Source organism: Sciurus vulgaris (genome assembly GCF_902686455.1).
Source record: "Sciurus vulgaris genome assembly, chromosome: 4".
Lineage (NCBI taxonomy): Eukaryota > Metazoa > Chordata > Mammalia > Rodentia > Sciuridae > Sciurus > Sciurus vulgaris.
In genome coordinates this window covers 10,502,370-10,529,055 of record NC_136464.1, presented here as the reverse complement: position 1 = coordinate 10,529,055, position 26,686 = coordinate 10,502,370, and the positions used below count along the sequence as shown (strand labels likewise).

The 26,686-nt window shown below is 37.5% G+C and overlaps 1 protein-coding gene across 1 annotated transcript in view; it reads left to right on the top strand.

The window, feature by feature from the left end:
* WDR11 (WD repeat domain 11) overlaps positions 1-26,103 on the top strand; it is a 49,481-nt gene extending 23,378 nt beyond the window's left edge. The window contains exons 12-29 of the mRNA XM_079137799.1: positions 1,537-1,643; positions 3,981-4,056; positions 7,633-7,741; positions 9,795-9,919; positions 10,629-10,776; positions 14,356-14,462; positions 14,895-15,009; positions 15,400-15,571; positions 17,221-17,329; positions 18,176-18,238; positions 19,369-19,434; positions 20,347-20,524; positions 21,184-21,279; positions 21,751-21,916; positions 22,739-22,836; positions 23,284-23,429; positions 24,156-24,236; positions 25,118-26,103. Of these exons, the coding sequence (XP_078993925.1) occupies positions 1,537-1,643; positions 3,981-4,056; positions 7,633-7,741; positions 9,795-9,919; positions 10,629-10,776; positions 14,356-14,462; positions 14,895-15,009; positions 15,400-15,571; positions 17,221-17,329; positions 18,176-18,238; positions 19,369-19,434; positions 20,347-20,524; positions 21,184-21,279; positions 21,751-21,916; positions 22,739-22,836; positions 23,284-23,429; positions 24,156-24,236; positions 25,118-25,274 (2,119 nt within the window). The 3' untranslated portion in view covers positions 25,275-26,103. The remainder of the gene's footprint in view (positions 1-1,536; positions 1,644-3,980; positions 4,057-7,632; positions 7,742-9,794; positions 9,920-10,628; positions 10,777-14,355; positions 14,463-14,894; positions 15,010-15,399; positions 15,572-17,220; positions 17,330-18,175; positions 18,239-19,368; positions 19,435-20,346; positions 20,525-21,183; positions 21,280-21,750; positions 21,917-22,738; positions 22,837-23,283; positions 23,430-24,155; positions 24,237-25,117) is intronic.
* Positions 26,104-26,686: the final 583 nt, after the last annotated feature.

Genomic DNA, 26,686 nt, shown 5'->3' with positions numbered 1-26,686 from the left:
GGAGAGAGCTGATGAAGAAAATGGGGCTCGAGTTAGCTCTTGAAATACATTTCATAACTGCCAGTGGGTGTAGCATGGGTTGTGTACCAGTCCTTCTGTTTGCATTTAGCTTTATTATTTCTGCATAACAAGCGAGGAAATGGAGATGCAGAGAAATCACAGTGAATAAGTTCTGGAGCCAGTACTTAACTACAGTAGTATCTGAAGAGGGAAGGAGAGAGATCATTTCAGGTGCAGAAAGAGAACTCAGTTTTAAGCAGCCATGAATCTGAGTGTTTCAATACAACTTTACATTTAAAGAATCCTAGATAACAAAAGCAATCACTTGCTATTGGAAATATTTTAGTTCTTTTTGGATCATGTTTGTTCCTCTGCTGAAAGACAAGAATGTAGGTAGATTCATAGGAATGAATGAGTAAGACTACTCTAAAGTAGCAGATAAGATGCATATGATTTGAGTGGTAAGTTTAGTTAGGTAGGATGAGGCAGATGGCCTTGAAAGCCACATAGAGGTGTTTGAAACTGATGCAGGAAGCCATTGTACCTTCATGGGAAAATGAGCAAGACATCTAAATCTAGAAGTTGCATTCAAATCAGTGTAGAAATGGACAGACTAGATCAGGGTTTGTTAAATGTGTTCTGTAAAGGGACAGATAGTAAATATTTTAGGCTTAGATATTTAGGCCATAAAACCTCTATCACAACTACTAAACTCTGTGTTTGTATTATGAGATCAGCCATAGACAATGAGTTGTTTTTTTAAAAACCGCTGTCCCTAAGTACTGATGAGCATTTGCATATGGAACCAGAGTTCAGACTTCCCTTTCAGCCAGTCTCCACTGTGTAGAAGCAATGCAGAGCCTTTTTCTTGTGACTGAATCCTCTGGTTCTGTGGCCCTTCTCTTTTCCACCTCTCTGTGTTGTGTTGGCGTACACTGTCTAGTTTCGTTAGCAGGAAGGAATGTGTGTCAGTTACTGTCAGGCCCACATTCACAAGGCCCCCAGAGCACTGGGTTATGGTTGCTGTGGGCGGCCTTGTCCTTCTCATTGAGCCTCACCTTAAGCTTCTCTCAATTGATGCACCATTTGGAACTTTCATCTGCTTCCAAGTCTAATGGCTCAGTTTGTATTCTTTGCTTCAAGAATTTCTGCTTAACTAAGATTTTTGATAAAATTTTATAAACTTCCTATGTGTTCTCAACTTTATTCAACTCAGAATATTTCTATAGCACTTTTTTTTTTTTTTTTTTAAAGCAATTGAAATTCTTGGAAACCACTGTGATGTGACTCCCTGGCCAAATTTTAATCATTCTTTTAATGACAGCATGCCTTCTGATGATTTTCTTGTCTGTAGATAAAGTTTTAATTAGAAATAATTTTGTGTCAGAAATATATGATAATAAAGTTGGGATAATACTAAAAATACTCGTAGTTTTTAATTGAAATTTAAAATAAAATTAGATCTTAGGAAAACCTTATTTTTCAAATAAACTTTCCAAACAAAAAAAGTATTAAATTAATCTTTGTTATTTCTAGGGGTATTGAATGGACAAGTTTGACAGGTTTTCTTTCTTTTGCTACCTCAACACCAAACAATATGGGATTAGTGAGAAATGAACTTCAGCTGGTTGATCTGCCAACAGGTTTGTATGTTTAGACTTAAAAGATTCACCATTGTTTGTCATATTGGTCAAAGATGCTGCTATTTATAGAACATTTTCCAGAATATTTTCTTTTACCTAAGAGTTTTTTCTTACTTTTTCTGTTTAAAAACCATCTTTTGTTCTGTAATAATTGCCCCAGAAAAATCTCATCATTGTTTTTAGGGAAACATTATTAACACAAATACATGATTAAATGGAATAATATTAGCCTAAAACAGATTCATAAAAAAAAAATTACCCAAGCTTACTGAAGTACATTGTTAATTATAATTTTTAAATGTAATTTTAAAATAACTATTTATAGTTAGACTTTTAGATTCTCTGCTTAGAGATTGGGTCTTTAGTGACTCAGGAGGCTGAAGCAGGAAGATCATCATTTGGAGACCAGCCTCAGCATCACAGCCAGACGCTGAACAACTTAACAAGACCTTGCCTTAAAATAAAAAGGACTGGGGGTGTAGCTCAGTGGTAAAGTGCCCCTGACTTCAATTCCTGATTACCCTCCCCCGCCCCGTCACACACACACATACACACCAAGTTGGGGCCTTTGTAGGAAACTCCTTAAAACCTTATAGATTAAGAATGGTTTGATTTTTTAAAATTATTTGTTCTTTTTAGACATATATGCAGTAGAGTGTATTTTGACTTATTGTACATGGAGTATAACTTACTCTAATTAGGATCTCATTCTTGTGGTTGTACATGATGTGGAGTTTAACTGGTTGTGTATTCATATAGGAACACAGGAAAGTTATGTCCAGTTCATCCAGTTTCTTTCCTGTTCCCATCTCCCTTCCTTCCCCTTTGTCTAATCCAGTGAATTTCTCTTCTTCCCCCTAAGGATAGTTTTTAAATGTTAAAATATAGAACTTTTGATAGTGTCTGGCTGACTGAATGGGAAACTCAGTGGGTAGTTGAAAACTTCATCATAGAAAACATTCCAGTAAAATAATTTATTCAGGATTATTTAAAACAACCCAATGAGTTTCAGAGTAAAGAAATTAAAAATATAAAAGAATTGGTAGCTTTGTTACTATAACATGGACTGTTATTTTGAATAGGTTTTTTTTTTTAAGAAAAGTTTCTTTAAAATAATATAATACAATTAATATAGAGATGATTTTAAGTAATAAGGACATATATATGTATATATATGTAATAAGTCCCATACCTGATTGCTTTCTTACATTCTCAATATATATATTTCCAAGTTCTCAAAGATATAGTTGTTCTTAACTCAAAGATTTAACCCCACCTTTTCCAGTGTAGTTTCAAGAAGTGACTTGCCCAGTGACCTTCAGCCCCAGCTTCCTGATTACCAGTGCCCTGGCACTGGCTCTCTCTTCAGTAGAGTACTATACCAGCGATTAAGTGCCTTTTTCTATTATCATTCACTGACAGCAAAAAACAACAACAACAAAACTCCTTGTTTGTTTTCTCTAATGGGATTAAGTCAGAACTGTTAAGTAAAAATTTACCTTTTAAAGAATAAATGCCTATAGTAATAATTACTGACTTCCTAGTTGGGACATTTGAGTTCACAGCTTTATAGTCTCCTCTAAGAAGGGCAACAGACTAGCAGAGTCAGAAAACGACAAGTTTATCTGGGGCACAGTAATAACATAGTGAGATTCTACAAGAGTGATGGCCTTTCGCAGGGAGGCATTCAACATCTTTGAATTCATTATGTTCTCTTTTGTTCAATGTAAACAAAATCTAAGAAAAGGTACTAAAATATTTATTCAGACATGAATTAAAAGCTGTGTATTTTTTATTCACAGAAACATTCCTTCTTCTAGCACTTAACTGATTCTTGTACAGCATACATAAGCCCTGTAGTTAAGAGTTTCCTAACTTCTGTTTATAGAGATGTTTAGGTGGGAACATGTTCAAAATACTTTATTTTGCGTATGGGACAAGAAATATACAAAACCTGCTTCAAGAGACTTTTCCCTACTATTTAGTGTTTGGATACCTGGGAAGGTTTTATAGTACCTTCAATATACAAGTAGTTTTTACAGTGACAATTACTTTATCATAGATGCCTTAAAATTTTAGAAAATGGTATTTAGTAAACTTTATAACAAATGACAATGTCTTTTTATAAAATAGATATTTAAATATAAGTGATAGGTCATTGATGATTATGGTATTTTGAGACTGTTTTTGAATTTAATTTTTAGAAACGGCTTAGAAGTAAATGGAAGAATGAACAGAAAGGTAAAGGATAGGACTGATCAGATGACATCAGAATGGCTTCTTATTTCTTACATGTTTGTTGCTTTTTCACATTTTCTCTAATGTTTGCAATTAAAGGAAGGAGCATTGCTTTTCGTGGTGAACGAGGGAGTGATGAGTCACCCATCGAAATGATTAAAGTATCTCATTTGAAGTAAGTATCAACCAGAGAAATCTATGGTGTTAGCTAATGGAATCTTACAGATTTGTTAAAAGATTTTTAAGAAAGTGGGAATATACTAAAATATCTGTAAAATTTCTTAGTGTTAAAAAATGGTGATATGTAGCCACATCAAAAAACATATTTGGGCCATCAAATTAAGTTGCTATCACTTTTAATTCCCCATTTATACAAAGGTAAAGTGATTTCAGGGACTCTTAACATGTCATTAGATTAATAAAACCAGTGACTACTTTTGTTCTGTGATACCTGTACTGATATAAATGTGCCTTACCCATTAAAAAAACTATTTTTTTATCTTATGAAATTCTTGTGTACTTCCACAAAGCATGGGGTTAATTGAGTGAAGGAACTCATTTTCTCTATAATTTAGACCCATTTGCTTCCAGAATTTTTTTGAATTTTTTGTTCCAAGAGAAAATACCTGTAAAGCAGAATTATTAAAAACAGAAACTGAATAAAAATTAGTCAAAAGAACAAAGAAAGGAAGAGTAAGCTTCCTAATAGTTCTCAAAATTGTTTTAGCTTTTCTAGGATCTGTGCATTTCCACATAAATTTTAGAGTCAGCTTATCAGTTTTACCAAAAAACTTTCTACAATTTTGATTGAGATTGCCTTGAATTCGTGTATTAGAATAGGAACAGTTGACATCTTGATGAGTTTTGCAATTCATGAACTTGGTATCTCTCTCCACTTATTTAAGTAACTTTAATTTTAGTAATATTTTGTAGTTTTCAGTGTGTACATCTTACTGTATTATTTAATTTTTTATTTTCTCTTTGATGCTGCTATAATAGAATTTTTTCATCTTTTAATTTCATTTTCCAATTATTCGTTATTTGTATACTGAAATAGTTTCTGATATTGTCCTAGAACTTGTGACCATGTTGAACTTATTTATTAGTTCTGGTAGCTTTTTTGTTTGTCCTTTAGGATTTTCCACAAAAACGTCTTATTTGCTAATAAAGACACTTTTGTTGGTACCAGGGATTATACCCAGGGGTGCTTCACCATTGAGTCACATCCCAGCTCTTTTGAATTTTATTTAGAGACAGGGTTGTGCTAAGTTGCTTAAAGTCTCACTGAGTTGCTGAGGCTGGCTTCAAACTTGCATTCCTCCTGCCTCAACCTCCCGAACTGCTGAGATTACAGGCGTGCACCACCTCACCCGGCAAGACACATTTACATATTTCCTCTCTAGGCCTGGCCTTTTATTTCTTGCTTCATCGCAGACGAGAGCTTCCAGTAAATGTAGGGTAGAAGTGGCGAGAAAGCTGACATTATTTTCTCTGTTTTAAGGTCTTAAATCCTGGAAATTTTAATGTAAGCATTTAATGCTATATGAGCAGTTATCTTTTTCCCTATAACCTTTGATATTTGAAATGTTGCGTTTTCATTTTAATTCACTTCATAATATTTTAACATTTCCATGGGGTATTCATAGGTGTATTTTTAAACTTCGAATTATTTGGGTGTTTTTCCCAGACACATCTTTTTGTTGTTTTCTAGTTTCTGTTGTGGCCAGAGAACATGTTTTATTTTATTTGTGTTTTTAAATTTAATGTGATTTGTTTAATGACCCAAAATATGGTCTATCTTACTAAATGTTCCGTGTGCAAACTTGAAAAAATGTATTCTGCCGTTGATTAGAGTATTCCATGTCTCGTCTAGTTTAGTTGGCTGATAACTGTTATTCAAGTCTCCTATATTCTTGCTGATTTTCTGCCTGTTTATTCTATGAAGGACTGAGAGTGTTGAAATTTCTAATTTTAGTTATGGATTTATTTTTCTTTTGAAGCACTCCTTGCTTTGGCTGTTTTGAAGCTATTATTAGATACATAAATGTTTATATCCTTTTGACTCATTGATTTATTTATTATTGTGACTATTTTATCTTCAGTACTCTTATTTGTTTGGAGATAAGTCTGATGTTTGTCTGCTATTAGTATCATTCCAGCTTTCTCTTGGTTAGTGTTTGCATGGTAGATAGTTTCTCATCCTTACACTTGTAATCTACCTTTGTCTTTATATTTAAAATCTTGTTCTTATAGGCAGCATGTAATTGGGGCTTGTTTTTCTATTTGGCCTGACAATCTCAACCTTCTTATTTCAGTATTTAAATAATTCATACTTAGCGTAATTATCAATATGGCTTGTGTTTAAATCTACCATATTGCTAGTTATTTTGTATTTTCTATGTTTTCATTTTAAATGAATTAGTAAAGAGTTTTTAGTTTATGTAGTTTAATCTTTAATGCACAAAACGTCATTTGGTCTAATGCACATAAACAAAAGTTCTTTAGAGGTGCTTAATAGTTTTTAAAAGTGCAAAGGATCTCCAAGACTAAAAATTCTGAAAATTCCTCATACTGATAGGAATCCAGTCTTTTCTGTTTTCAGTCTCATTCTAAACATTTGGATAAATTCGACATCTAAAACAGCTGGTCACAGTTCCCCTGATTTCAGAACATTCAATGTGATTATGTCTAAAATTGGAAGCATCCCTTTATAGCCTATCTGGAATTTAAGGTCTCTAATAATGCGAACCAAAATTCACATTTTAGTCTTCTTTTTTATGATCGTTCTCACATACTCTGTATTTAAGGTAGCATGTTTTCCAGTGTACACTGTCCTTTCCTTTTGTCATTTGTCATACCTGTAACTGTCTAGAAGGCCATTTCTCTGTTGTCAGAATTAATCTCCTCTTTCACAGTGGATCTTCTCAGCAGGTACCTCATTGTTTAATATTAGTATTTTATGGACATGCCAATATGTTAGACATAATAAGTGTACTGTATTTATGTAATCTGTCATGGTGTCTACTGTCCTTATTTCTTTAATCCATCTAGCACTTGTGAGGTAGGAGTGGTAGGTAGGTATTAACACTGTAGAGCCCAGCACCAAAAAAGAAAAAAGGAAAGAATAAAACTCAAAAAGGTTACATAGCTTGTCAGAAACCCTATAATTATCAGGTTGAAGACATGAGTGGAAGACTGAGTCCTTTGATACACTGAGTACAGGGTTCTTACTCTCATTTCCTTGCTGTTAGCCATCATTTGTGGATAATGGTGCAGTTTCTCATAGTGGTTATCTGAGACATCAATTTACCTTTGTTAAATTGCTTTCACTGACTTCATTCTGTATTTCCAGGCTTGACAGTGTGAATAAAGTGGCATTTGTGGCATACTTAGGATTATAGAAACTTTATATACTTTCAATTTTTATCACAACCTGCACACTAATTCATTGAGGTGGTGGTAGTATTCCTATGGTAGACATGAGGAGTAGGTTATTGAGAACCCAGGCCACACTTTCTTCTGAGTAGCCTGCTTGCCTAATTTGAGGGTGTGTGAACTCTCAAAGGTCATTTCAGAGCTTCACCATCTTATAGCTGTTAATCATGGGGGCTGTTAGTTAGTTTAAATTCCTATGCTTCAAATGTGTCATCTGAGCTTTCTGACTTGACTTTTTAGTTGTACTAATTCATGATGAAATTTTTGCAAAAGGAGCTTATTTAGTATTTTGTTATTTATATTTTGTTCTTTTTAGGCAGTATTTGGCAGTTGTATTCAAAGATAAACCCCTGGAATTATGGGATGTCAGGACTTGTACCCTTCTTAGAGAAATGTCTAAAAATTTTCCTGCAATAACAGCTTTGGTAAGTTATAGTTTAAAAACTAGCTAATGTAGATATCTTATGTATGTGGTATGTGTTTTTCTTTAACTTAAATTGCTGTCATCACTGCCATATGTTTTGTTAAAAAATTTTGTCAATGGAAGATGATCTCCTTAATTGGAGATTACTTTTTATTTTCTAGAATGGGTTAATTTAATATTATATTAGTGTAATTCCAGTTGGACATTTTGAGGAACACGATAAGCAGAAGAAAGGTTCTAAATAGCTAAGTTATCATGAAAAAGAGGAATAAATGCAGGAGGCAGGGTGCACTCACTCCCTGATATTAATACATTTGATAAAACTGTGGAAGTACAATCAGTGTCATACTGACACAAGAACAGGAAGTGGACCAACATAGCAGAGCCTGAAAACAGACCTGTGAACGCTCAGTTGCTGCAAGTGCAGTGAGGCAGCACACAAAGCAGAGAGGACGACAGACTGCAGGAAACAGGATTGGGAGACTGGCGTACCTCATGAAGTAAAGCAGAATTGCCACTAATACCATATACATGAGGGGTCTCCACAGGACTAGAGACCTGTGTGTAGGAAAGGAAAGCTATAAAATTTATATAACTAAGTACAAAAGAATATTTTTGTGAACTGGAGGCAAGAGAGTATGTTAGAAACTCAAAGTAGAAAAAAGAACCAATGAATTTGACCTCATCCCAATTCATGCTTTCTGTTTGTTTGAAGGATACCATTGTCAAGAAATGTTCCCATGTTTAAAATTAACTAGGAACTCCTACAGATCAACAGTGAAGAAACAGAATCCCAGTGGGAAAGTGGACAGTGTCTGAACGTTTAATACATGACAGAAATCCAAAAAGCCAACAAACATATAAAAAATTTCAAGGGGTTGGTGGTGGCTCAACAGTAAAGTGCTTGGCTAGCACATATGAGGCACTGGGTTCGATCCTCAGTACCATATAGAAAAATAAATAAAATAAAGATATTATGTCCGTCTACAACTAAAAATATTAAAAAAAAAAAAAAAGTTTGAGCTCCTTGGACATGGCAGCATATGCCTCCAAACCCAGTGATTTGGAAATCCCAGACAGGAGGATTGCAAATTTGAGGCCAGCCTCAGCAACTTATGGAGACCCTGTTTTAAAATATGAGAGTCTGGGGTTGTAGCTCAGTGGTAAGGACCCTGTGGGCTCAATCCCCAGTGCTGTCAAAAAAAAAAAAATCAAACTCATTGGTTTTCAGAGATGTACCAAGGGAAATAATCATGATTCATTTAGACTAACAAAAATTGGGAAACCAGATAGTTTGAACTGTGGGTGAGATACAGGGGTGGGAATTGTTGCACACTGCGCATCCGGGCACAGATATCCTCTGTCTGCAACTGCTGAGCCCACGGTCGTAAGTGAACTTTTATAAGTCATTTGTCATGATGGGAGTTTGGCGGCGATCTGGTGTTCTTTGCTGAGAGAACAGACAGATTAAAAATTGGTGAATGCCTGTGGAGTGTTAGCTTCTGTGTAGAACCAATAAGAAGATGACCTAAAATATATTGAAAATAATGAAAAGAGGAAGAAACAATGCTGTATAACAGTACTGCTTATGTAAACTAGAAACGCAATCATTTAAAATAACTACTTGTTAGGAACTTTTACGAATGAGAGGATATTGGATTAAATGCATTGGAATCGGTGGGGATGTAGAAAAAAACAAAAGGAGCAGTTCCTGACCTGATGGTGGGCCCTGACTTGAGGGGCATGCATGCATCTTACCCTGTGTGGGTAAGAGGTATACTGGGAAGTTGAGGAATAGGAGATTCCATAATTGAATCCGTTCTTTTCATTTTGTAAAAAGAGAAAGCATCTAAACGGCCATTAAGCTTTTCTGCCTTATACTCTAATTAAAATGCATTTATTCAACCTTCCTGTAAATTGGTACAATCTGAAGAACAATTCACATGCAGTAAGAGTAAGTGATGCTGGTCAGTGGGGAGTGTGCCCTGCTCTTCTAGAAGGATGCTTTGGCAGGGGATACCTGGCACTTCTGGGTTTGTCTGTCTGCTTCGCAGGAGTGGTCACCATCTCACAACTTGAAGAGCCTGAAGAAGAAACAGCTCGCTACCCGAGAGGCCATGGCCCGCCAGACTGTTGTGTCGGACACAGAGCTGAGTATTGTCGAGTCCTCTGTGATCAGGTATAGTTTGCCATTTCCTTCCAGTGTCATTTACACTGTCAGTTTTGTGACTGAGAAGTCGACAAGGTCATCAAAAGGCATCTGCAGTAGTAGGTTGGACTTCGTTTTTTAACAGGCTTGGGTTCATGTTTCAGTATGTAACCGAAATCTGAAAAATTAATTGAATTTTGTGTTACTTAGTGCATTCAATAACATGTAGTACTATTCACCCATCAGTATCTTTTAATGAATATGATTATTCTAGTGCCCTTCTGTTCTCTTCACTTCAGCTTCCAAAATTCAAACGAATGTACCATAAACATAGAGCAGATATTATTTCTGCACACCCCAGAAAAGGTGGAAATTCTAAATTTTTCTATCATCCCCATCCACACCATTTTAAAAATAAAAAGCTTCAAAGCTTCAGAGACCATAAGAGTTCAGTGAACACTCTCTTCTGTTGAGTTCTGCAGCCAAAAAAAAAAAAAAAAAAAAAAGTTTGTGTCAAGTTTACATTACTGTTTTCCCCTGTACTGGGAAAACTTCCTCCCATGATGTAACTATTTGGAAGTAATCTATATTTTACTTTATTTGTTGGACAGGATTCATTTTAGACTTTTAAATGGTTTTGGACCTCTATTAATGGATCTGGACTGTGAGCAAGTTCGTTAATGATGAATGTCATTCTAAGTAAAAAAAAATCTTTACCTTATTTTTCTCTGTCACAAAGCTTATTGCAGGAGGCAGAAAGTAAATCTGAACTCAGTCAGAACATCTCTGCTCGGGAGCATTTTGTATTTACTGATAACGATGGCCAAGTTTATCATCTCACTGTTGAAGGAAACTCTGTGAAAGATAGTGCTCGGATTCCACCGGATGTGAGTCTACCCCTTGACTAAATCTCCATCACAGTTCTTATCAAAGATTGTGTTGATCCATTTTGTCAGTGAAGCATAGTTAAATTGGAATGCTTCTTCAAAAAAACCTCATATAAATAAATTTTACTGTTTAAGAAGGTATTATCACTGATAAAATTGCTTTGTACTGCTAGAGAGTAACATTGTAACTGTTTGATTAAATATTTACCATGCACTACTCATTATTCCCATAATAATTGGTGTGGAGTTATCTCCATTTTATCTATAATAAAACTGAAAGAGAATTAGTAACTTTCCCAAAGTTACCTGACTTAGTTATATGGCAGAACAGTGTTTGAAACTCAGGTCTAACTTCATCTGTTTATTTCCATTTCAGGAATTCCTCTGACAGATTTGACTTACAATCTAGTATTATTTTCAGATAATAGTAATTAGATTGTAAGTGTAATAGTATTGATATTTACATCTATATTGATAGATGTATATCCCCCCCCACCCTGTTTTTGGCCCTGTGAAATCCTTCAACTAGGGTTTTATAGTCAATATGCAACTCTCAGGTTGTTTTTAGCAGATGGATTAAAAAATGTTTTTGTCAACTAATATAAACTACTAGAATGGTTAAATGGAGACATGAGGAGATTTTTTAAAATCTCTATTTAAAGTGGTAAAAAATCCATTCTTAAAGTTGCCATCTAAAAATGGAATGTTCTGGTGAAAGGCCAATCTCCTTATTAGGCTCGAGGACTCCCGAGGTTACAGTCAAGATGTTGGCCAGAGCTGCAGTTATTTCAAATATGATAGGGCAGACAAATCCACTTCCAGGATGCTTCATTCACTGGCTATTACAAATTAATGCTGGCTATTGGTGAAAGGCCTCAGTTCTTCCTCATGGGTCCTTCTCTGTAGGGATGCTTGAGTCTCTTTGTAGTACGACAGCTGGCTTCCACCAGAGTGAGTGAACCAAGAGACAGCAGGAAAGAAGCTACAGTATTTTTAAAATGACCTGCTTTCAGAAGTCACAATCAGTGGGGACCTCCTAGGAACTGGCTCCCAATCTTCCATATTGACAGTTGTAGAATAATTCAGGCTATCTACTCAAAAAAAAAAAAAACCTTTATGACTTCTGAAATTGAAGCTAACATTCAAGAGTGCTTTTCAAATTGTAATTTGATCTTTAATATTAAATAGAATGAATCACATCTGAAACCTCGTAGCACCTGATATTGCCAAACATTCAGGATTTTGAAAGGATAAAAATAATAATGCAAAAGTAGAAGTTTGATGTCTGTTAATTATAATAGGAAAGAAACTTAACTTTAAATGAAAACTATTGTTAGAATTCAGGCATGCGTTTCTGTGTAATGTAGCCATCCTTTGGAACGTCCTACTTTGCTTTCTTAGCACTCTAAACAGCTTTTCTTTTAGAACCCCAGAGAAAGCACCATCTGAGCTCTTCCAGTGCTCCACACAAATAGCTGGGTCTCTTTGTTTTCTAATTATTGCACATTGAGAGTAAAATGTAGAAATTCTTGAGTAATTTTTGAGATGCCATTCCCCCCAACCCGTCCACCAAAGAAATTTTGAATATTTGGATGTTAGACATGAGTGTTTCATTTTATAAGTGCTTTTTTCAGCATGATCATTGCATGTAACAGCTTTCAGGGATCCATCACTTTGTGAAGACCTGAGTCAGGATGTAGCAAGTCTCGGTTCTGCCCAAATCATTATTTTCCAGTAAGGTGTAGTTCCCTGAAGGAATGACCAGAATAATGAGAATGTAGCCTTCAATGAAATTAGTAAATATTTTAGAGCAGATTGCTTTTAGGGAAAGGAAATTGACAGCTATATAGTATTTGAGAAATTGATTTGGGTTTATTTTTTTTACTTTCTGGAATTGTTTTCCAGAGACTGATGTAGAATGTAGGCTGAGGTTTTGTTTTATTTTAATCCAATTATTTATCTTAATCTTCTCTCAAATGTAAAGTATTTAACATTCATTTTGAGTTGAAACTTGTCCTCTGGATTTTGGCTCTAGAACTGTAGAGTATATAAAATGGTAAAAGGAAGGAGAAAGCTTGACATATTTTAAATAATGTATTTGTGGAGAATTCTATAATCCTGCTTATTTAGAAAGCTGGAACAGATGAGTGAATCTCTCTGCCTTGTACCAGCCTTACTTGTGATCACTGAGCGTCCCATCTCACAGGTAGGCAGTATGCAAGTATCAAGTAGTGTGCTCTCTGAGTTTGGTTCTGCTCTGGTTCTCTGGGATTATTTAGTGCCACAAAGCAGGTCTTACCGGGCCTTCTCTAAGCTCCTCCATACCTCACATGCTTGTGTCCCATTGGCACTCTGGTGGAAAGGTCTGGACAGTCCCTGGAGTATCAGTACATCACCATGAACTCAAAGCTGGTCACACTGATTGCTAGGCTAATTTGAAGTGTAATGTTCTACTTTTTTAAAGTTAAAAAGGAAGACTTAAAATGTGAAAGTTTTGAAGACTAAAAGTAAAGTTAAAGGTAAATTCTTAAACATTGTATTAGTATGGTCAAGAAAATAGAAATAAGATTTGAGAGCATTGTATTTTACTATGCAGAATTTCATTTACTTAATATAAAAATGTTTCTTTCTTATTGAACTCATTATAATATTAAATTTTAATCTAGCTTTTCCTTTGTTTCTGGACTGCCACTAGTATTTATGCAATATTTGGTGTAGGTGGCAGTCTGTTAATAGTAAATTTGTCAAACATTGCACTTCCCTGCTCCTAGTCATTAGACATCATGTGAATTTTTATATTTAACTATAAATGCATAAATAATATTTCTCTTAGTAAATAGAGAAGCAGTTGACTAGTAGTAGCATTTAATAGCTAGCATGTTTCAAGTGTTTATAGTGTGGCAGACATGACTTTAAGGCCTTTACCTTAATAAATTTATTAACCTAAGGAATATCTTGTCAAGTTTCACGAGCTTACCATACTCTCTGTTAATGATAAATCCCAGACACAGAAAGGTTAATAAATAAACGTGCCCCATGTCCATTCCAGTTTAAGTGGTAAAGCTGGCTTTCAGGCTCAGTCTGGCTGAGTTCAGTGCTTAAGCAGCTAAGCTATCTGCAGGACCACCTCTGTACATCTGTGGGAAGTGAGTTTTCTTCCTCCCTGTTGAATTTATTATAGTCGTGTTTCATTCTTAATAATTATGTTGATGTTTGTAACTTCTTTGCAAAACTTCCTGTGAATTCAAACTGTAGGAACGCCTTTAATAACAGAATCTTTTTACCTTCATTATTCCAGAAATTCCAGATGATATCAGTAAAGTTCTGGGTCTTTTTTTTTTTCAATAGAAAAATCAATGCACAATTTGTATTAAAATAATTAAATTTTCCTTGGGATGAATTTATTTATCCCTTTGCAGTGAAAAACAAGTTAGAATCAATTCTCCAGAAAGGCTTTCCTTTACTTTCTTCATATAGCTTGCTTTCTTCTAAGATATTTCTCCCTCAAAAGGGATCCCTTCTCTATTGATCTACCCAGAAAACTTACTTACATGTGTTTTCATTGCTGTTGTTTTCTAGGGAAGTATGGGTAGTATTACCTGCATTGCTTGGAAAGGAGATACATTAGTACTTGGAGACATGGATGGAAATTTAAATTTTTGGGATTTGAAAGGCAGAGTATCCAGGTATGAGCCAAGAATGAAATCTTTGTTGGAAAAAAAAAAAAAAGAGAGAGAGAAAAGAAATAGTAATAGTAACCTCTTGGTATGGTTCCATTGGAGGCCTGTGACTTACAAACAGGACCAATAAACATGGCCAAGTGAAGCTTGAAGCCTTGGTCCCTTGTCACCTGAACTTGGGAAGAAGGGCTTCAAGCCATGCTCTGGATCATGCACAGTAGAACCTTACTGCAAATGGCCCAGGCAGAAGCACCTGTTGATGGGCAGACCTTCCTGTCAAATGCAGACTGCATCCCAGAATGTGAAGTTATTCTCCTGTTATCAGACCTCATCAGAAACAGAGCTAGAAAGAGACATTGGACAGCTCGTGACTAGCTATTACTGTTCTTGGTGACTTGCTATTACTGTTCATTCTATTGTTTGTTTCTTTGTCTTTAGAGGAATCCCTACACATCGGAGTTGGGTGAGGAAGATTCGTTTTGCCCCTGGCAAAGGAAACCAAAAATTAATAGCAATGTACAATGATGGTGCCGAAGTGTGGGATACTAAAGAGGTAGGCAGCCCCACAGGGGAATAACATAAGCGAGGCCACCAGGCACAGGAGTTGGTTCTGTTTCTCCCGTTCTCCTGACTCAGAAAGGAAAACTGTGTAATGTGTGTGTCAAGCTTCTCATAACAGATTAGTTTCTTTTTTTTTAACATTTTTACTTTTACAGTATTTGTTTTAAAGGTAACAGCTTCACAGGTCATGTTTTAATGTTATCATTGCAGTTGAGACCTATTAAATAATTAGGCTGCATGTGGAAAATAGGCCAGGAGGGCTGCTGAATGCTACCCTTGGTCAAGGCCTCTCCCACACAGCGCTGTCTTCCTTGATCATTTAATCCAAAATAATAGATGTTTTCATTTTCTGTGAAAGTGATGACAACATTCACTCTTGCAGGTTCAGATGGTGAGCAGTTTAAGAAGTGGAAGAAATGTGACCTTTCGGATTTTGGATGTGGACTGGTGCACATCAGATAAAGTGATCTTGGCGTCTGATGATGGCTGCATCCGAGTCCTAGAGATGTCCATGAAGTCTGCGTGTTTCAGGATGGATGAGCAGGAGTTAACTGGTATGAGATTCTCATGAAGGGATGTTCCGAGTCCAGCAGTTTCGCCACAAGCTGCCATCATCTTGAGAGAGAGCTGCTGCTTTATAATTTCTGTCATTTTCTAGAAATCGTGAGTGTGAGAAAGTAAATGATCTTTAATCTTGAGAGTTTGTGACTGCTGAGATGCCACTCCTGGTAACTGCAGGTATCAGTCATTCCCAGATCAGGTTTCCTAAGTGTCCCTTTCTTATCCATTTTTGTGCAGTTTGTTAACAAGATAGAGTATGTCTACATTCATCATGGCTTACTCAGAATTTAGGAGGACTCATCAAAGATGAATCTAGTGATAAGATTGCTGGCTTCTTAAAGTGAGAGATTGAAAAGGCAGCTTTTGTCTTAGGAAGTGCAATGTTACTTTTGGAAGATACTTGTGGAAGGAAACAGTTCCTCTGATCCTAATTGGAGCAGAGTAGGAACTTTCTGCATTGAGTATTCTCTTAGCATACCTTTGGTGCATACTCCAGACTATTATTTGTAGATGATTGCTCGAGAAACTCATTTAGTCATTACTTAGTCAATTCTGGGAAATGTCTGTACCTTTGCAGAAACTATTTGGCACTTTTGGAGACAGTGAGGTTTCGAAAACCCGCCCTTTTTATGTTCAAGCTGGAGGCACTGCCAAGTTACTGCTGGTGTTGGTTGGGCTGCCTTTAACTTACTTAATTACTAATGAAGTATTTTACATGTTTTAGTACTTGGTGTTCATAATCCAGTGAGTACTTTGCATTTATTGCAAATAAATTACTGTCTTCTCGATTCAGAGGACAAATTTCAGTCTGACATACTTGAGCTGTATTTGGATTTTATAAAATTTTCCATTGAAAAATAATTCTGTACCCTGTACCCAAACATTGCTAAAAGTTATCTAATGACTGAATCAAGTATCACTTTTTTAATATAGGTAAGATAAACTTTTTATTCATTTCCTTCATCATGCTAACCATTTTTCAAATGCTCAGTAGCCATCCATGACTATTGGCCGTTGAATTGGACAGCTCTGTCTGAAGTCTGTATTACTAACATCATTGATAGATTTGGGTGGTTTAAAGTAATCATGTCTGCTCAGCATGGAGGGAAGACTGCAGGGGCTGGAGGGGTCATGAGGCTGAGTGGCAAAAGCCAGTGGCCCTCAAGTACTGAGTGGGCATTGAGAGTGTGGGGAGTGATAGGTGTTGTCTGTTGGAGCCTCTGGGTCCTCTGTTGCTCTGCACTGGAACATGGTAAAGCATTGGCATCTAAGTAAGCCAGCACTGGCTGTGAATGTTGGGCCTGGTCTAGACAGAGAGCCCCCTTGTTGTAGGGCTGCCTGCCTAAGACCTGGGAATGCCAGCGAGCAGAAGTCACCTGGTCTCTTCAGTGACAAACTCCAGGTTCTTGGGCTATAGTAGTTTAACAGTTTCAGAAAAGTAAAGGTATCAAGTGGTACCAGAGATACTGGTAAATATAATTATTTTTAATATTTTAAATTCATGAGCATTGTTGGTATCTGTTTGGTCAATATACTGAGTCTGTTATTTAGGTAGTACCAGAGTTTAATACCTTATTTTACTTAAAAAGAATTTTTGTTTTCTTTTCTTCTTCTTCTTTTTTTTTTTTTTTTTAATGTCTAGAGCCTGTGTGGTGCCCATATCTCCTTATTCCAAGGGCCTCCCTCGCCCTGAAAGCCTTCTTACTACACCAGCCTTGGAATGGACGGTATTCTTTGGTTATTTCTCAGGTGTAAGTTTTTTCATTTTTATTTTTCTTTTATAATAACTTTGCAGGTTGAAGGTCACCCATGAAAATCAGCTGTAGTGTATACTCCAGAGCTTAGAAGGAATGGAGCCTTAAAGTCCATCAGAAAGAGGGCAGAGACACTAAACGTTTCTAGTCTGCCTCTTGTTTCTGTCTCTGTGGGGCCTTGGAAGTGTGGATCAGTGTGAAGCTGGGAATACACAGGTTGCTCTCAGGTGGTCTGAATGTGGGCTCATGATGATGAAAAAGATGAGTGTGAAGACGACCAAGGGAGGATGGGGGATTGGAGGCCAAACCTAATTCTTCAGAGGAATTTTTAGTCTAACATCTACATCATAGTGAAAAGAAGTCACAGGAACTAGTTATTAATTAAATCTACAAACAGGACTGAACTTTCACCATGTGGAGCACTGAGGTTGGCATTGGATGAGGGATTTCTAAAAAAATACAATGAATGTCTGTTCTCTAAGAACTGTCTCCCTAGGGACACAAATGACCATGTGTAAGGCAGAAAGAGCAGATTCCTTTATTCATTATAGGTTCTTTATTAAAATTAACTTAAACTTCAAAGTTTTTAGAGCCTGCTGATAAATTTTTCAGTCTCTTGGAGGCCAGAGAGATTTTCTTTATTCATTTCTTTGACTCAGACATTAAAGGTGATTTATGGGTCCTGAGTATGTTGTTGCTATATTAATCTATAGCTGGATTTTTAACCAGGCTCTACAAAGAGGTTTTTTTCTATATTAAAACAACTTTTTTTTTTTTCTGGTCAAGAAATAAGTGGTTGTAAATGGAGAGAAAATGAACCTATTCAAAATCTTTTCTGAACAGTGATTATCCAGAAAATGAAGAAATAAAGAATCTCCTTCAAGAGCAGTTGAATTCATTGTCTAAGTAAGTGCTATGTGTCTAAGTAAGTGCTAGAAGATAGGAATATGAGAAAGAAAAGCATATTGGGACTTCTTAAAATTTAAATAATTTGTGTTTTTAAAATTATTTAGGGCCCAAGAAGAGACCATTCTGTTACCATCCTTGACATTTTAAGAGAAGGACCTGTTTAATAATTACAGGGACAGAGCATCTGTTTTCACCAAATTCACAACTACCAGACTGCTCTAGCCTCACCTCAGGGCAGGACTAGGAGCTGTGTGTGACATCCTTGTGTTTGACCAGCCTCCACCACAAACCCCTGTGAAGCCAGGTGCTAAAGGACACACTCAAGTGACTTGAGTCCAGTTCCCTCATTAAAACTGAGACCTGTGTCTGGTACTGTGTGTGCATAGTTCTGACTGAAAAATTAATGTTACCTGTAAGAGTGTATATTGGTATTAATAGTGTAAAGGAAGTAGAAAATCGTGGGTCCACATGGAGTTCTTGGTAATATGTAAGATATTTTTGCAACCTAGATTGCCACATGTAATTATAGTATTTAACAAATTAAGTATCCTAGAATGTTTTGTTAATGGAAAAACCAAAATAATTATTTTATTGTTTTCTGTATTAAAAGATTAACATTTAAGTGGGAAACTGTAAAGAATATCTTCCCTCTGATTTATGAATATTCCATACTTATCTATTTTAAAAACATTAATTCATAGAAATACTAGCTATTTTTGTTAAATATTTACTTTTTGAATAGTTTCAAAATAAATTCTGAATGCCTTCTTCTCTAAAGCATGTATTGTTCCTCATGATTAGCAAAATAATTTAATTAGCAATGAAATTCTGATTTTGATTGTTGGCAACTGTTCATAGTTTCTGAAACTACCATGAAACTGTTGCGTGTCTGTAGGGCTGAGCCAGAACACTGCCTCCTGCTGGCAGATAGGTGCTAGTGCTCCAAGCCTAGGTCCTCAGCCCCCTCAGCTTTTGTAATCTCAGCATTATGGCAAAGTAACTTTGTTTTTGTAAGTTCTAAATATATCCATTGGGTGGAATTTTCCATCTCAACAGTATATTGATTTATCTGGCTTCATTGTTTGATTGAAAATTTTTGCTTTACCTCCTTGGATTCCTACCTACAGTGACATAAAGAACCTCTTGCTTGATCCAGAATTCACTCTCCTGCAGAGGTGCCTGCTTGTTTCAAGGTAACACTCTGAAATAGACTCTGTAAGAGAAAGAAAATTTCAAGTTAACTCACTTCTCTTATCAAGAGTTTGTAAAAGTTATGGCCAGATTCTCATATTTTAGAAAAATATATGAGTCCCTCCTCTAGATTTGAGTCTTAATTTTAAGAACAGTGGTACAAGTAGGGTAAAATTGAATTACATTTAAACAGGAGATCTAGGCCCTTCTATATTGCAATGAATTTTTCCTACACAGAACTTTTTAAGATGTGTTTTAAAATACCAGATACAGGCTGGGTGAGGTGGCTTAAGCCTGTAATCCCAGCCATTTGGGATGCTGAGACAAGAGGATCACAAGTTCAAAACCAGCCTTAGCAACTTAGTATGACCTCAAAAAATAAAAAGTACTGGGGATGTAGCTCAGTGCTAAAGCACCCTTGGATTCAATCCCAATACCAAAAAAAATAAAATATCAGATGCAAACAGAATGTGTTGAAATATGCCAGTAAATTGAATTCAGAAGTGATAACTTGTACTTTGTCACTATGCAGTAGAGTTGTCACTTTCAAAAAAAGACCTTTCCCTCCACGCTCACAGAGCACATTAAATTACACTCACGTCTTATTTAGCCAGTTATCCCAGAGGAACTTCTTCCCAATGTGAAACTTTGACCCGCATTGTCTGCTACTGGCAAACCAGATAGACACTTGGTCTTCACACAGAACAGAGTGATGTTATGGTCTGCAGGTGCCCTATGCAGTCAGACCCCTATGTTTTGTTGGAAACCCAGTAACAGACCTGGAGAACTTGATGCTTCATCCCTGTCCCCTTCCCAGGCTCCACTGCAGTGACCTGATGGAGTTGGAAATGACAGTACTGTGTTTGCAGGCCCAGGTTTGCTGTGTGAGTTGTAACCTTGATTTCACCCCTCAGGCTTTATGGTGATGAATCAGAGCTGCACTTTTGGACAGTGGCAGCCCACTACCTGCACAGTCTGTCCCAGGCCAAGTCTGGGAGTACAGTGGTAACCAAGGAAACCACTCCTCGGGACAAATTGAACAACCCGCTGGATATATGCTATGATATCCTTTGTGAAAATGCCTATTTTCAGGTATTATACTTTTTAAAAATATTTATACTTTTTAATTCAAATATTTAAAGGTTTTATCTTACTTGTTTCTAAATATCTTAAACTTGGAAAACTTATAAAACTGAGTTAAAGTCCATATCATAGAAATAAGTCTTTTTGGCATATTCACATAAAAACGTCTGATTCAGGACTTGCAAACTTATAAACCTGAGTTTTTAATAAACATTAAATTCCTACTATCAAACAATCTTAATTTTTATTTGTCTGAAATATTTTAACTTTAGAAGATTCATTTTGATTCTCATTTCCCTATACGTAACAAATTGTTTATTCATTTGGTTTAAATTTACTATTCAAAATGTATAAAGATAGCTTCATAAAATTTTGTTGCCCTCTGTCATAATACTTCAGTACATGCAGGTTTTTTTTTTTTTTTTTTTCCAGTTGTATTCAAGTGCCAGTGTCTGTAAGCAGGCAGATATACACACAAGTGATATAGTACATGTCAACACTTTTTCTTTCCAGATTCTTATTAAATTGTTGAATTTCAGTAAAGTTAACCATCTAGTAATCTCACGAGTCAAACTAACATTTCTTAAAACGTTCAAGTACAGTAAAATTTAAATAACTCAAAGTTTTTATAATCCAATCTCAATTTTCCTGTTTTTCTCCTACTCTAGAAATTTCAACTAGAAAGGGTTAATCTACAGGAAGTAAAACGGTCAACTTATGATCACACCAGGAAATGTACAGACCAGTTACTGCTCCTGGGTCAAGTATGCCAGTTTTTATAACTCTTTTCATGTTCCATGAAGTTTCTAATTCATTAGCATTTTAGACCATTGTGTGTGTGTGTGTGTGTGTCCGTCCTTCCCTGTAAATTTTGGCTTCCTTTAAATTTAAAACAAGAAGCATTGTGAGAAGATACCAACCTGATTAGGCAGCTTGTACTTTGGCTTCCTTGATGGAGGATGAAGTGCAGCTCTGACGCGTCATCTGTCGTTGCTGCATCAGTTAGCCTGGAGCTGGAGGAGCTCAGGTCTACCTGTTTTTATATTTGCCTTAGAGAAGTAGTGTGGCTCTTCAGTTTAAGTTCTGCCTATGTAAACAAAACATTCAGGAGCAGTTTTTGAAAGTGAATGTATTCCTTGAGCTATAGACTTTAGTATTCTGCATTATGAATTTTAAAAGGCTATACTGTAAGAAAATATTCTTAATTATAATAAGAAAACTGATTCTCTTATTAGACAGACAGAGCGGTACAGTTACTGTTGGAAACAAGTGCAGATAACCAGCATTATTATTGTGACTCGCTGAAAGCCTGTTTGGTCACCACTGTCACCTCATCAGGCCCCTCTCAGAGCACCATTAAGCTGGTGGCAACCAACATGATTGCAAACGGCAAGTTGGCAGGTAAGGTGCACTTTGTGGCAACGTCTGTCAGTGCACAGGAAGGTCCTGCCCATGCTCTGCCAAGCACTTTGTGGCTGAGGACATGTCTTTCTGGTATGTGCTGAGGGAAGAAAGTTACTGCTAGCTATTAGTAAGGTGACTGATTTTTTAATCTAAACCAGAACTTGTTTTCAGAATGAAAGGAGCACTATTAATAATTGCAAAAACAAGAGGAGTCAGACAGTCCTGGGCACACTAGATTGATCAAGCTTGTGAGTGAGATGAGCTTTACCTCGTGATTCCCAGGGCAGTATTTGTGCTTATTGCTCTGGTTACTTGAGTTGTAACCTTGCGGAACTCTGTTTTAATATTGCATATTAAAATTTAAGTCAAGAATGTTTCTATTAGGTCCAGCTGGAGCTCCCCTTTTCCAAAATGCTTGGAACCAGAAGTGTTTCAGATGTTAAAACTTTTGAAGTTTTGATTTTTTGTGTAGAAATAATGAGATGTCTTAGGGATGGGACCCAAGTCTAAACAGAAAATTCATTTATGTTTCCTATATAGCTTACACACATAGCCTGAAGCCATCTTACACAATGTTTTTGATCATTTTGTGCATTAAACAAAGTTTCATGATTTGGAATTTTCCACATGTGGCGTCAGTGCTCAAAAGGTTTCATATTTTGCAGCATTTTGGATTTCAGATTTTCATGTTAGTATCCTCAGCTTGTAAAAGATGGTCAAGACTAGATGAAGGTAGATGGCAGCTGATCTTACTCTTTAATGATGTGCCAAACAGAAGGCTGTTATGTCACCTGAGGGGGCTGCTCTTCTGTCTTCTAGAGGGTGTTCAGTTGCTCTGCCTGATAGACAAAGCTGCAGATGCCTGCCGCTACCTGCAGACATATGGAGAGTGGAATCGGGCAGCGTGGCTTGCAAAGGTAGGTGGGTCCAGTAGGTATCTGGAACATTCGGAGTAGAAAGCTCAGTCTTCAAACTCTGACTCGTGATTTGGAAGCATTTTTTCACCTGCAAACCTGCTTTGCTAATATTTTTCTTGTAACTCTTGTCCTCCCTCCTGTTCTTTGTAAATTGCATCTCTTCATATTGATAAATAGAACTTATATTGGTAACAAATAAGTGAAAGCACCTGATTCTTCTTTCTGCTGGAGTCTGACCCAGTGTGCAGTCCAGGGGTGCTGTCAGGCCCCTTGGTTCCACAGATGCAGGTCACTATCACTGGCTGCCATTCATGGTAAGCAGCCACTTTGGGGCATTGTTTTGGTAAAGCAAAGGCTAGCACTTAGTTCATAGGAGCAGATCTCTCGCTTTGATTTAATTACTTTAATGCAGGATGTTTTAGTTTCTAACATGGGTGTCCTTCCCAGGTCCGTTTGAATTCTGAAGAATGTGCTGATGTTCTGAAGCGGTGGGTGGATCACCTTTGCTCCCCACAAGTCAATCAGAAGTCAAAGGCCCTCCTTGTCCTGCTCTCTCTGGGCTGCTTTTCCAGTGTGGCGGAGACACTTCACAGGTACACCTCAAGTGCTCCTGGCTCTCAGGACTGTCCTGATTGATCACTTCACACTTCCTTGAGGCTTTAGTGGGTAGATGAGGTACCTGATGTGTGCAGTAAAAGAAGTATCCCTTTTGGTTTATTTTTTAAAAACCTGAAGGGGGTAGAACCCTTGGAACTCATTAATTCTTCATTTGATCTAGGAACTGTGATAGTTTCCTACCAATATATTAGCCAACCCTAACAAGCACTTATTTAAAAATAATATAAAAGAAATCTTCAGAGAATCAGTAAAGATTCCTCTTTGAGCAGAGCAGCTGAGGGAACGCCCAGAGAGAGTAGTAAGAAGGGAGCACAACAAGGTGGGGTGTCCCTTCTGACCATTTCAAGGAGGGGGACCCATTGCTTTTGATGGGACATTTACTTATTGAAAACTAAAGGAGGCGAATATGACAAAAGATTATTTGTTTGGTCTATAGTGAGGACGTCATCTTTGTCATGCCTCTGTAGAGTTCTGTGATTTAAAGTGTTTGACAAAGTTCTTAAGGATTTGAAGCAAAGCTTGGGGTTCGAGACGTTTGTATTGTGTCTCCTTCCCTTTATGAACCAGGCCTAGGTGCTGACATGACTCGTGTGGTACTTAGTTCCAGGGAGCACGTGTCTAAGCCTTCATAGAGAAACGTGCCTTAGATGGTTCTGCCCGTATGCTGTAGGGGCTCACATCTGTTCTGTTGTGTTGAGCAGCATGCGGTACTTCGACAGAGCGGCCTTGTTTGTGGAAGCGTGTCTCGAGTATGGTGTGTTGGAAGCCGGCGAGGACACAGATATCCTTTGTGAGGGAGGGCATTGGCGTGGAGGGGTAGGAGGTGACATGAGTGGGGCTTGGAACTTCTCCTAGTCCAACTGCCTGGACAGAAATGATATTATATTAAAAAAGATCTATGTTCTGACTCACCAAAGCCAGGTGAGAGGCAGAGATGGGAGGAGGAAGAATTGGAGCGAGGGTCACTGTATCACTGACCTTGGCCCTGGCTGGATGGAGGGGGCACAGGGAGGGCTGCACAGGAGGAGCTCAATTCCATAATGTTTGTTTGCACTTCAAAGGAAGCTGAAGAAATAATTTAAAAAAGGTATAAAGACCTGTAAAATAGTATTCTTAAATAAATTTTGTATATTTACCTGGAAATACACTAAAATTAAACCAAAATTTTTGAAAAATTAAAGCAAAAGCTCACTCATGGACATGTAGCTAGTTACTGGTGAAATTGACTCTGGTTCGAAGTACCCCTTTGAGATATAAGCCAACATAACAGTGCTAAGCACCCAGATCTGTAGAGCTCCTTCCCTGGGGAAGTGAATATCTGGCCCCCAGCTGCCGGCCTCTCAGACTTTCACATGGAGCAAGGGTGTCTGGGGGTTTCTCTTCTGTCATCTTTCCTAGTTTTCAGTTGGGTGTAGGTGGTGGCAGACTCCGGGAAGTTGTTGCTTGGATCTTCAGGAAGGAGAAGCGTGTGCTCCGCTGGCACAGAGTGCAGTGATGTTAGAGACTGAGACATCATCCCCCTGCAGGGAGCTGCCTGCTCTCATCCTGTGCTGCCCACTGTGGGCGTCAGGTCCCCTAGGGCAGGGCTGGCCCTTCTCCTGGCCCTGGGAGTCAAGCATCAGCCCCACCCTTTCTGCTCTTCTTTCCTTAACTGCGGTTTACAGAAACTCACTACTGCCATATATGCAGATTACGCCCGAAGCTTGAAGAACCTCGGATTTAAACAGGGAGCACTTCTTTTTGCTTCAAAAGCTGGAGCAGCTGGCAAAGATTTATTGAGTGAGCTTGAATCCCCCAAGGAGGAACTAACTGAGGAGTGACAGGTTATGTGCCAGAGAAGCTGAGGTTGGAAGAAGGCTGGGAGGGGAGCTGACCTGGTTGTGGTCACTGTCATGGCCGAAGCCCAGGCCAGTGAGGAAGGAAGACCCCTGTAAACTGTCCCACCATCTAAAGTCATGGTGCATAGAAGTCTGTGGGGTTTCATATTAAGAACAAGTTGTATATCCTGTATTGAGCTCCCTAAGATTTGAACACCTCAGAGTTTGAAGGTGTATAACATTTTATACTTTTGGATAGAGAGCTTTAAGATTCCTAGAAATAATTTTATTAAGTTTTTTTAAACTTAAAATTCAAAAGACTGAATTGCTTTTCTCATTTACTAAAGTATAAAGATGGTTGAGACATTAGTAAAGAAGTTTGTGAGACTCAAATATGTGCTGTGCCTGTGTTTATATACAGTCATTCCAGATGCAGACAGGGCAGACGTGTTTAAAGATAGCTTACCAAAGCATTTTTTTTCCCCTTACCTTGAAAACACAGTTGATTCTTGGGCTTAGGCAGTTGCTGACATTTGTAATTTTAGACTCATATTCTCATGGGGAGGTTTTAAACTTCATGTTCAGTTTAAGTATGTGGGGTCTGATATTTTGAATTTTAACCCCTTCTATGATACATTACAGTAACCTCATTTTTTACATCTCTCTTTGTACTTTAATTTTCTGTGTTTGTGTTCTTCTAATAGCTGAAATATCCAAGTTGTATTGTAACTATTATAAATTATTGCTGAAGATTTAAGTGTCTGTAACTTAAAAAAAAAAAAAAAAAGATAAATAAAAAGGAAATTCCAACCAGGGCTTGTGCTTTTCGAGTTTTGTTTTTATTCTGAGATAGGGTCTCACTCAGTAAGTTGCCCAGGCAGTCTGATCTTGAACTCAATAATTCTCCTGCCTCAGCCTCCCCAGTACCTGGGATTACAGATGTGTGCCACCATACCCAGCTCCGTCCAGGCCCTTATGCTCATGGTGTGGTACATGAAGACTGATGCTATGCTGTGTGCTCAGGAGTTGTCCAGCTGTCCAGCCTCCAGGGTCAGCACTGAGAGGACTGACACCATACCTGGACCCATCTGCCTCCGAGTTCCTGGTGGGAATCCACTGGCTTTCAGAGGCAAGAGAATGGGCATTTCCATCTCTCCCCTCCTATAGCTGCTGGGTGGCACATGGCCTCACCCTCCAGGAGGTACGGTTTTTAGATAGGGTCATAGCTTCTTTCTACCCTTGGAAGTCAACCACTGATCCCCAGTGGTAGGAAATAGCTGCTTGGAGAGGAAGGCCTACCCTGCAGTGCTTGCTCCCAGACCAGTGCTTCAGCGGAAGCAGTCAGGGCTCACTCCTTGGTCCCGTATCTGGCTCCTTTCACTGTTCTTTGCCTCAGCAGGTTACTGGAATTTGTA